Source organism: Ochotona princeps, chromosome 23, assembly GCF_030435755.1.
Source record: "Ochotona princeps isolate mOchPri1 chromosome 23, mOchPri1.hap1, whole genome shotgun sequence".
Lineage (NCBI taxonomy): Eukaryota > Metazoa > Chordata > Mammalia > Lagomorpha > Ochotonidae > Ochotona > Ochotona princeps.
This window is the reverse complement of record NC_080854.1, coordinates 37,406,850-37,419,146: the sequence shown is the minus strand read 5'-3', so window position 1 is coordinate 37,419,146 and position 12,297 is coordinate 37,406,850. Positions and strand designations below refer to the sequence as shown.

At 41.7% G+C, this 12,297-nt stretch overlaps 1 protein-coding gene across 1 annotated transcript in view; it reads left to right on the top strand.

The window, feature by feature from the left end:
- Positions 1–12,297, top strand: part of ADAMTS16 (ADAM metallopeptidase with thrombospondin type 1 motif 16) — an 83,540-nt gene that overhangs the window by 27,373 nt on the left and 43,870 nt on the right. The window contains exons 8-10 of the mRNA XM_058680108.1: positions 117–222; positions 4,457–4,594; positions 9,127–9,280. Coding sequence (XP_058536091.1) covers positions 117–222; positions 4,457–4,594; positions 9,127–9,280 — 398 coding nt within the window. The remainder of the gene's footprint in view (positions 1–116; positions 223–4,456; positions 4,595–9,126; positions 9,281–12,297) is intronic.

Genomic DNA, 12,297 nt, shown 5'->3' with positions numbered 1-12,297 from the left:
TGTTCACAGTGACAAATGTGGCTAGTTTCACTCTAGGTTAGAAGCTAAATCTGCAATTCCCTCTTGATTGTATTGTACCAACACTGCACATCCTTTTTGGTCCTTATTTCCCATAGGATTTGCACCCATAAGCGGAATGTGTAGTAAATATCGCAGCTGCACCATTAATGAAGATACAGGTCTTGGGCTGGCTTTTACCATCGCTCACGAGTCAGGACACAAGTAAGTAAAACTCTGCAGAGGGTGGGTCCCAGGTCCCTTCTGATGAGAGTGATCACATAGTCAGGTCTGCAGAGGTAGCTCATGTATTTTGAACGAACGAATCAGGATCAACTAATGTCGCTGTGTGGACCATTGTTACAGCCACAGCAGCCCAAGTGTTTGCTCTGTTCTGCTCTTCCATCTCACTGGGCTCAGTGATGTCTGCAACTGCTCCTCCGCCTGCCTGTGCCAGTGCTTGGTGAAGAGGGCTGGGCTCCTTCCCGGTGAGCAGCCGTCAAGGGGCTCAGAATGACTGAAGACTCCAACCTGCCCTCCAAGTGGCAATTGTTGTGACTCTCAAGTTTGGATTCTTATGCATTTTTTTGTAGTTTGTGGACATGGTGTTGTTTGATTGGTTTTCTACATGACTTAGGAGAATATGGGTATTGGCGAGGGACGGAGCTTGGCAGAAAGCGGTTTGCTCCCCACTTTCCACCCATGACTCTGGCATTATTGAGGAAGCAGCACAGAATGGCACTCAGCATGGGCCGCGCCAGTCTTGGCAGTAGCTGTCAGCAGTGGGCAGACTGATGTTGACATATTGCTTTCATGAAAAGCTCACATTTGTACCTGTAGAATAAAAAGCTCTTAGCAATGATTTTTGAATCACAGATAAGATTCCTTAGGTTAATAATTCTATAAGCTATGTTACTAACAGCACTGCCTTAAAATATGCTTTCGAAGAGCTCACTTACACTCCAAGACTTCCCGCAGGTGCCCTGACTAATGTGAAAGTCAACAGCAGTAATGAATCTGGACTTGAAATTTCTCTTAGAAAATGTACAATTAGGGGTTATGGTTTTTCTACTGCTTGTTACTTTCATCCTGGTTTCAGTGGCAAAGGGAAAACAAAAGCTGTGATTGTGATTTGTATTTTCCAAAACCAACTTCTCCATCTTCTATTGAGCGATGCACTGAAATTGCAGGCCCCTGTCCTCTGTACCTGTCCAAAGAATCTGTGTGTGCCTGTGTGTGTGTGCATGTGTATGTGCATACGTGTATGCATGTGTGTGCGTGTGTGTGCGTGTATGTGCATACGTGTATACATGTGTGTGTGCATGTGTGCACATGCCTACGCTAAGCAGAGTCCCACTGAGGCCCTGCAGGTCCTGCCTCTGTGAACTGATGACCCCAACATGAATCTTTTTATCCCATTACTGATCCCTTTGCCGTTACAGGTAATGATTGACCATTTCATTGCTTAGAAAATTACACCTACACTTTATAAATCTTTCAGTTAAAACGTGATTGTATTTTTAATAGTCTGCTAGAGTCAGAACTTCAAGAACTCTCATTATTGTAACAACATGAGACTTTTCTGTCCTCTGAACCATACCTGACTTTAATTAAACAATCAAGGCAAGAAATATTTCAGTCACCAGGGGCTGAGCCAGTCAGCATTTGATAAGCAGTTGAGATATGAGTATTGGCAGCACCAACCATTGCAGGTGGCAAGCTTAGCTGAAGTTAACAAATGCAAGCATTTGCACTTACTTTTCTTGGAAGTCAATTATTAATGCTTCCTTTCCTCACTCAGACAGGGTATAGATGTAAAAATAATTTCCTCCAAAGAAGAGAAATCATGTGTTTTTACTTGTGGCTGTGTTTATACACGGGCAATGGTAAAAAAAAAAAAAAAAGAAGAAGAAGAAGAAGAAGAAAAAAAAAGGAGCCTACAAGGAAAGCAGCCTTGCGGCTCAAGGCTTAGCCTGTAGAAATGAGGTGAGCCTTGCCGTGCAGCTGTCTTGGTGTTAGATACCAAAGACTGGGGGCTGTGACTCAGCAGCGATCAAGTGGGAAGACAGGACATGAAGTCACAAACCACAAGGACACCATGCCAGGTAGCCATGGCTAGCACAGGTAACGGATCCCCTAATATGTCCACTAGTGGCATCACAATGGTGTTAGTTGGTGTGACTTCTGTGATGTTTGCCTAATGTGATAATGCATCCCCTGTTGTGCAAAACGTGACTCTGTGTGCACAAAATGTTACTGTGTCTGAGAATGGATGTAATGACATGGCAGAGGTGACTGTGGCGCCTCTTGTTAGGGGAGCACTTTTGGAAGGTTTGTCATGTGATCACACATGTAGTTCCAACAGAAAAGCCCAGCCAGAGCGAGCCCTGTGTTGCCTTCAGTGGCTTGGGTCAGGCGGAGTGTTCAGCAAATGTACAAAAGTGGAATGCAAAGAATGAGTGAGCTAGGGTGTGTGTGTGAATATTTCATGCCAGTATTGGCGATACCAAGTACTTGCATCGAGAAAGGTTGTGACACATACAACTCAGAAATAAGACACCAAGAATTTTAGGTGACTTGAAGGCAAACACTTGCTCAGTTCATGCATTCAGTAAATAAGTAGTGTGTCTTGAAGAGGGAATTGTAGAGTCAATTCATGGGTCAGGCATTGTAACATGAACTGCATGCTTTTCTTTTACAACTAGGCCCTGGCCATCATGGTTTATAGAAAAAAAATTATTACCTCACCTTCTAGATTAAAAAAAAAAACAAGACTCCATGGATAAAGAATGTCCTTGTATCAAAGAGCTTGTGAATGACAGAACCAAGATGCTAACTAAGGTCGTCCTGTCCGCAACACCTGCTCACTCCAGCTGCTGCCATGCTTGCATGTCCCTCTCTCTCCCTCTTTCTCGCTTTCTTCCTCTCTCTCCCTCTTCCTCTCTCTCTCTCCCTCCCTCTCTCTCTCCCTCCCTCTCTCTCCCTCTCTCCTGGTCTCTCTCCCTCTCCCTCCCTGTCTCTCCCTCTTTCCCTCTCTCTCCCTCTCTCATGGTCTCTCTCTCTCTCTTTCCCTCTCTCTCTCTTCCTCTCTCTGCCTCTATCACTCTGCCTTTCCAATAATGAATAAATCATAAAGCTCAAGCACTTGTAGAGACTTGTCTCAGCTGTTGATTTCACTGGCATGTGTGTGGCAATGAGCTCTCAAAAGAGCATCTCCCTCAGCAGTTTGTACATTAGCAAAACATGGAGAGCAAAAAGGACCGTTATCTCCACATACAGGAAATGATCACCTTAAACAAGGTGCTGTGGTGTGAAGGAACCAAAATTGTCTGGCACGTATGAATCGAACACTAGTTACACTTTGTAGTTGCCGATACCAGCCTTACTTTTCAGATGTGTTCTGTCCATTCATTCATGACTTTATTCATGTCACTGTTGCTGTGACACTCTGTGGGCGTTTGTTACCTTGCAACTGTGACTGTGGGTAGATGGAGGCTGAAACTTGACAGGCACCAGAATTCCCCAGGATTGTCTGGGATACCCCCAAGGCTGGATAATCTCCAGGATGCCCTCTGGAGGGCCCTAGCTGTGCCACTTCATTAGCAAAGCTTGACACCTGAAACTCAAGGAACCACCGAAATCACATGAGATGAAAAGTTGGAGACCAGACATCCTTAGTTCCAGGACACTGAGCCTCTGAAGACCATAGTGCATCTTGCTTGCAGGTGGGTCACCGACAGCCCAGACACAGCCGGCTTAGTGTTCCTTCCAACTCTTTGTCTCCACCGCAGCTTGCCATCTGGGATTTCAGCTTGACTCATTTTCACAGCCCTGACAGGTTTCCTCTTCCATATGGTGGCCCTGGCCTTGACTAATTGTCTTTAATAGAACTTCAGAGAATGGGTGGAGACTGCAGTGACCACATCAATATCACCCTTGGTACCCATCAGGAATTTTGCAGAAACTCAACTTCCTTGCAGGCCAGATTTCCTTGGCTCAACCCTTGCATCACGCTCAGGTTACACTGCTGCCCGGGTCTCGCCTGGGCCTTCACACTGGCTCTGGTCTTGACTCTGAAGGCCTGGACAGCTGCTTGTTCTCTCTCTCTTTTTTCTGAGAAAAGAGAATGGAGATTCTTTGCTTATGTTAAATGCGGAGTTGATGTATTATCAAGATTCCAGTGAGTTCTCCTCTCCAACCCACTTTTATGTAATCAGAGCGTCCGCCTCAGCAGGCTTCTGGGCAGTGCTTGGGTGAGAGAGCAGTGCACACCTATAGTTTGTTGGATGGACTCTGAAAGCAGTCCGGAAGCACTGAGCACTCTCCACAATGTTGTTTTCATCCTCAATGCAGAGGTAGGAGAGTCCTCACAGGCTCAACTTGGACTAGAGAGTGTTAGAGCCTTTAATTCGCTCTTCGTTGACAAGGAAACATCCCCCTCTCTTTCTCTCCCTCCTAGCTTTGGCATGGTCCATGATGGAGAAGGAAATGCATGCAGAAAGTCTGAGGGCAACATCATGTCTCCTACATTGGCAGGACGCAACGGGGTCTTCTCCTGGTCACCCTGCAGCCGCCAGTATCTGCACCAGTTTTTAAGGTATGGATTCCTTGAGCTTGTGGTGTGAGTCCCTAAGGCACTGTGTGCTCTCTGCCCAGGGTGGCTGCCTTAAATGGGCCCTTTGAAGATACTTCGAGCCAGATATTAGATCAAACATTTGCTAAATATCCCAGAGCAGGACGGCTGACTTAATCCGCTGTTCACCTGCAGGCTCAAAAATAGACACTGTGCTAACCAACCCAGAGTGTCCAGTAGCACAGTAATCACCCACAGTCAACTCTGTTGTGTTGTTTTTAAAATAAACTACTCATTCGGTGAAAAAAAATATACACACACATATATATGTAAGCCTTAACCCAGCTCTAAGTTTGTTGACTTTGAACCCAATTGTTTAGAAAATAATATAACAACAGAATCCGTTTAAGGGTACAAAACAGGAGGTAGTAGGGTTTGGCTCTTGAAAAAGAAGCAGTCTGTTTATTGCCATTGTTGCTGTTGTTGTAACAGTGTTGGTGCTGTTGGTGCTGTTGTTTTCATAATGGTGCTGTGGTTTCGGTTGTTATTATTGTTGCTGTTGCAATAGTGTTGTGATGGTTTCGTTGCTGTTGTTACTATTGTAAGAGTGTTGTTGTTACTATTGTTGTAATGGTATTAGTGCTGTTGTTACTGTTGTTTTTGTAATGGTGTTTGGTTTCTGTTGTTGCTATTGTTAGTACTGTTGTTGTGGTGGTGTTGTTGCTGTTGTTGCTATTGTTAGTACTGTTGTTGTGATGGTGTTGTTGCTGTTGTTGCTATTGTTGCTGGGGTAATGAAGTTGAGGAAGGCATTAAGCACTGTGACCCTGTAAACTGCTCTGACAGTTTGGAAAGTGCGAAGGTACAAATGTGGATGTGTGGTGAGATTCAACATGATGGAATCCCAAAGTTTTGAGATGCCAAGAAATATGGAGAGCCTCATGGAGAGAAAACAGTTACATGCTTGAAGAATTATTCTGAGCACATTGAAAATGGGTTGTAATCTTCCAATCAGAATATGACACTAGAAATGATGACTAAGTTTCTGGAATCGAAAGCAACTTTTGTTCTATGATCCTAGGGTGGCTAAAATACAGACTGAAGTAAACTAACTTGGCTTGGTGCTAATGACTAAAAACACTTCTATGGCATTTCAATAGTAAACCTTTATTTTCAGGAACTCTTGCAATTTCCTTTGACCACATGACTATGAACAAATATGTAAGGCTGTATATGTCCACTTATCTGTCTTATCGAAAAATTAAATTTTTTCGTGAAAATCTCATCAAACTCACTGTTTACTTGAAGATCAATTGCAATTAGACAGTTCAATCATGTGTTAAACCTTGATTTTTTTCAGCGATGTGATAAATCTGATGCTGTCTTCTGTGACACATTTTCTGACTTCCTAATTTCCAGCTACTCAGTCAACTGGTTATACTCTCCACTAGTTAGGTGACTGTTTGGCTTTGTCCCCAACAGTGAGTAATGACTGACTCTTACAATGTCCCTGCCCTCATTCATTAGCCGGCTAGCAGTTGGTACATGGAGAGCTCAATTGGCTGAGGTTGTCAGCACCACTTTTCTCTATTCTTAGTGGTCTTGAAGGACAGATACTCATTTGCAGTAAACTCATTGAGTTAGTAAGGTTGTGTGTCATTCCATGTTAATAGACACAAACCACATTACAAGATTACTCATGTCTGCCTCTGGGAGGCCTATCCATTGGGAAATGTTAGCTCATGATTCTGAGTTTAGTGACAGCATGGACTCAGCTTCAATTTAAAGCCTTCAATCCTGTCCTACGGCACAGTGGCTGTGCCTCCCTCTGACTGCCTGGGTTCTCATTCATCCATGCACAAGGGCAGGGACCAGCACAGGAAACTGGCAGTCAGAAAGCCTGATGAGCCAAGGGCCTCTGGAGTGTGTGCTTGTATGGCATTGGTTGCTGTGTTTCAAGTCACATCTTGCTCTGCCGTGTGATGCTCAACTTAAGAGCAAAATAATGGCTGACTCTTGATTGCACAATGCCCAGGGATGTGACTTTGTAAGTGGCAGTCTCAGTGAATAAGACTTCCTGCCCGTCACATGCATTGCAGCGTTGGTATTGTCAGTGTTTAATTTTGCTCATTCACGTGTAGTGACACTTCACTGGTGGTTTAATGTGTGCTTCCCTAATGACTTTTCAGGCTGTTTCATTTACATTTTGTTATCTGTATGTGTGTTGTTTGATAAGGTACCTATTGAGAGATTGACATTTTGATATTTATTTTCTTATGGTTGATCTCTAAGTGGTATCTAGATATTTCATATTATACTCCTTTATCAGAGCCATCTTTTTTTTTACAAATGTTATCTCTCAATCTGCAGATTTCCTATTCATTTTCTTATTAATGTATTCCACAAAGTGGAAGATTTTACTTTTGAGGCAATTCAGTTTGTCAGTTCTTTCTTTTGTTGATTGTGCATTTAATGTTGTGTCTAAAAAGCCATTGCCATACCCAGAGTCATTTAGATTTTCTCCTATGTTATTTTCTAAATCTATAGGTTTAAGTTTTATATTTACACATATGAGTCCTTTTGAGTAAATGGATCTGTGTCTATATTCCTTTTCCGTTGCAAATCTCTTTTCAATTAGTCAAATATAGTTTGATGAAAGAACTATAAATTTTCCATTGTACTGCCTTTGCTCTTTGTCAGACTTTATTTGCTAAATGTGGATCTATTTTGTGGCTCCTTTATCTGTGTCATGTTGTATTTATCCATTGTTTTGTTTTGTTAATACTGTGCTGTTTTATCTTCTGTAGCTTCAAACTTAGTGTCAGCCTTTCAGCTTTGTTGTTTTTCTTCAATACTTTCTGGATTATTCTGCATTTTCTGCTTTCTCTAACCAGCTCAGAATCAGTTTTCCTATGTGTGAAGGATGACTTGCTTGACTTTTGATTGCAATTTCATTACAGCTCTGGATGGAGATGGGAAAACTGGCTGTTTGACAACACTTACATTGGCTGCCTCTCCATTTATTTAGCTTTTCTTTGATTTGTTTCATCAAAGATGCTTAGTTTTACTCCTAAATATTTGTGTGTGTACTTTGCTAGATTTATATCCATGTACCTCTTTATATGAGCTATTTTTGTGAGATTTTAAATAAATTGCACTTCTCATTGCTACTATATAGGATGAAAATTGGCATTTGAATGGTGTTCTGTTATCCTGCAACCCGGCTATAATTGTTTATTAATTCAAGAACTTTCTTCATATATTCTTCTGAATTTCCTACATGCATATCATGTCATATGAAGGAGTATTATTTCTTCTTTCTCAATGTGTGCCTTTTATTTCCTGCACTTGGCTTAGTAGATTAGTTAGGCCCACCAGTACAATGTTGAAAAGACAAGATACCTTGTCTTGTTTGTGATCTATGTGGTAAATCTCTAGTTTTTCTCCATTAAATATGATGGATTTTCAAAGTTTTTACTCATTTTTATTGGCGATAAAGATTTACAGAGATAAGGAAAGAGAGAAGGAAAAAGATCTTCCAAACACTGGTTCACTCCCCAAATGGCCGCAGTGGCCGGAAATGAGCTTGTCTGAAGCCAGGAGCCCATGCAGGCACAGGAGCCCATGCAGGCACAGGACCTCAAGGTTCCATGACATCTTCCACTGCATTCCCAGGCCACAGAAAGGGAGGTGGATGGAAGGTGAAGCAGTTTGTAAAAGAGCTGGCACCCATTGGAATGCTGGTGTTTGAAGGCAGAAGGTTAGCCTATGGAGTCATTGTGCCAGCCCCGGTGTATGAGATCAGCTGTAGATTTTTGTAGAAGTTGTTTTTCAAATTGTAGGAATTTCTTACATTCTAATTTTGCTGGGAGATCTCATGACAATAGGTGTTGGATTTTGTCAAATACTTTATCTATTTATGTGACCAGGTGACTTTCTTAAGCTAGTGATACAATTGTACAGATGTCTCCAAACTAGAAGAAAATGAAATGAGAAGGATGGAAGGAAATGATGAAGGAGGGAGAAAGAGAGGAAAAGAAGTATGGGAAGGAAGGGAGGAAGGAAGAAAGGAAGGAAGGAAGGAAGGAAGGAAGGAAGGAAGGAAGGAAGGAAGGAAGGAAGAAGGCAGGCAGGCACTAGTATTGGAGATGGACTGTTTTTATTTTGGTTTTACAGTGTTCATTTCCAACTTTTGATTGTTTCTGGCAAGAAGTATACAGAAAAGGATCTGGAATACAGGTTTTTCTCACTTTGGACATCTGGTTGTAATTGTTAACTTTCGCTTTTCCCCATGATAAGTTGGAAGGATCAAATGAAGAACAAATTGTGTTGCCTGAAAAGGGCTAAAATGTATAATGAGCCATTTCAGAAAATGTGGCCCCTGTATTCAATGCAATTATAAGATGAATGTCACATTTGGACATCACAAGAAAAATCTACCTTCTCCCCAGGCAGGATGTGCTATAAAATTTCCTAAGTGGAAAAGGCATAATGAAGGGTAACACATCCTATGAGACCTCGGCAGTCACTGGTCACCCCAACTCCTCTCTGTTTCAGCACTGCTCAAGCTGTGTGTCTGGCTGACCAGCCCAAGCCTGTGAAGGAATACAAGTACCCTGAGAAGCTGCCGGGAGAGCTGTATGATGCAGACACACAGTGCAAGTGGCAGTTTGGAGAGAAGGCCAAGCTGTGCATGCTGGACTTTAAGAAGGCGAGTGCTTATTGGCAAACAATCAGGGCACAGGATTCGTGAAATCGTTTCATTGAGTGTAACCGACAGTGATATATTGTACATTTATTGGGTACCTACCAAATGTCAAATCCTGTATGTTGGGGTTGGTCATATATAACAGGAAACACATGTTTTACTGTGTGCAGAGAGGATGATGGTAGAGGCCATTGTGGATATCAGTTTTCATTTGAGAACTGACTTGGCCTGTGAGGTCAGATCTCTGTCCCTGATTTATCATGTGGGAGCTCCGCTTATGACAGCATTAGTTGGCAAATTAATACTCTACATTCTTTTTCAAATGGTGTTAATAAAACAATGTGCCGTCTCTGTCCTCCTGTTATAATTTATTATAAAGCAGCAAACTACCTAGGGCTTCTGAATATTGAACTCCCAAAGAAAGTATTTATAGTCCCTCATAGAAGGCAGTATGTGCTGCATCAGCCCACGGACATCACCAGAGTCATTTCCTACATAAACTCCTCGGAGAACACGGAATCTGCTTTTGCTAGTCAGGGGAAATCCAGATTTAGGAACTTGGCCTGCTGAACCACACGAAAAGCTGCCCATAAATTAAATGAAAGTAACTATTTTTGAGGTTTCTCTTATTCTAGTTTTTAATGAAATCAAGAGAAAAATAGACCATCTATACCATGGGCTATAAGCAGTGGAGTATTTCTGAAAGCCCTGGGAATTCTCCCAACTTCTATTTAACATGATAATCTTCTTTCTTCTAAATTCAAGGAGAGCTTCCCCAAAGATCAATTACAGCTGTGGGCCAGAACTGGCCTCTTATCTCCTCCATGGGTAATGTCAGCTTGGAACAAGAACAATAAATCAGTCTCCATCTGCCTATATTCCTGCTGTTACCTTTTCCATGGACGAGAGAGAGAGAGAGAGAGAGAGAGAGAGAGAGAGAGAGAGAGAGAGAGACAGAGAGAGACAGAGAGACAGAGAGACAGAGACAGAGAGACAGATAGAGAGTTGCTGTCTCCTGATTGTGAAGAAAAGGGGGCAGAAGGTAAAGTTTTCTTTAACAGTGAATGTGTCTAGATCACACCTCCGGCTTCCACATTGTTTGGTGCTGCAGCGACCATGTTGGAAAATGCAGATAACAGTGAGTTAAGGACACAATGTCTTGTCATTGAGCATGCCCAGTGAGGGGCATTCATTTTAAGTATACAGTTTTATTTCAAAAGCCTTGGTCACCCATGTTTCCAGCATCCTAACCGAGACCCAGCTATTGCCAGATCATATCCTAAGTTTATCCCAAACTCCCTCCCCTGAGAAGGATTTCTTCCAGTCTTAGGGTTCCTATCATCATAGTGACACTTGGCCTTGTCCTGAGACTCACAGTTACCTGAATCCATGTGTTACAGCTCAGCTGTATAGCATTTCACCTTTCGGTTTGATAGCTGCTCTTGGTCCGCCCAGATACCCTGCAGCAAACCAAGCAACTTTCTTTCTAATGCCAAGGTGCTGACATGCTTTCTCACATGTTGAATTTTATCAATTTGTGAATACTGTTATGTTGTTTTCTCCTCTGTTGTGTCCATGTGATACATTGTTTTTGGTGGCTTTGGCCTTGCTTTTCGTTGCTTTTTGAATGTTGAACCTTCGTTCCTGCGGTCACCCCACATGGCGGTAGCCTATGCCTCATTTTGTATTCTACATGTTTGATGTGCAGATGTTCCTCATGATGTGGCCCTGTGGTCCTGAGTGTCGGTCTTGTCTCGTGCCACCCCAGGCCTTGCTGTCTGTGTTCTGTTGACCTCCTGACTCTTCTGTGATGCTCTGGATGTTGATAGAGGTTGTGGAAGGTTGGGCTTGTTTCTCTATGAGATGTTTCTTACCTTTCACCAATGGGTGTTATCTGTGCTAAGTTGTCTAACGACTGCTTCAACCGTGCTAACCGAAGAAATCCTTAGCTTAACTGAAAATCCACTGGAAAAGGTGTCCCACATGTCTCTAGTTTATGAATGTTGTTGGATATTTTCCAAATATTGTCTGCCACACTCTCACTTATTCTTTAATTATTGGAAAATATTTCTTCTATGTATCTTCCCTTTTTTCCTAATGGTGGCAATTTTTATTTTAATTTTTCCTCCTTGATCAACCAGGCTAGGAGTTAATCAGATTAATTAAGCCTTTTAAAAATATCTAGGTTTGACAGTATTAACATTTTATTTTTGTTGGATCTATCAAATTTTGTTTTGTCTTTATTATGCCTCAGTACTTACTGAGACTTTCTTTTTAAAACTTTAAAAAGGAGAAACTTGGATCACTTACTGAAGTAAACATTAAATTTGCTCAAAGCTGTTAGTTCCTTTCTAAATACTACATTGGCTATAGCCTGAAAAATTTTACATTCAGTTCTTAATATTATCAGTTATGACATTTTTTTCGAAGTAACTCTTTCTTCTTTAACTCCTGTGTTATTTAAAAGTGCATTAATTTGGGGCCAGCGCAGTAGCCTAGTGGCTAAAGTCTCCAGCTTGTACACGCTGGGATCCCATATGGGCACTGGTTCTAATCCTGTTGGCCCTACTTCCCATCCAGCTCCCTGCTTATGATATTAATACAGCTATCAGCTGATGGAAGAATGCTTTCTGTCTACTATCTTTTGCCATCCTGATATTTTTCATTTATTTGTAAATGTGCTTGTACTTTTTGTAAAATTTAATTTTTCAATTGGCTGTGCCTTTTGTTGTAAAGATATTTTTATTTTGTTTTGCTTTTCTGTCCAGTTAAACAGTTTAGAACCCTAACCCAGAGTGTTTAAACCATTTAATTACTGGTAGACTTTAACCTGCATTTTGCTATTTGATTTCTGTTAGTTTCATGACTTTCCTTTTCATTTCTTTTTAATGTCTTCTTTTGGATTGAACTTCAAGCAAATCACCCAGACCCAGATCAGGCATTATAGTTACCTTTAAAAATGTGTTCCTGTGCTTCCTAACCTATCTCATAAAATATGTGACACTTATTCATTTCTATAA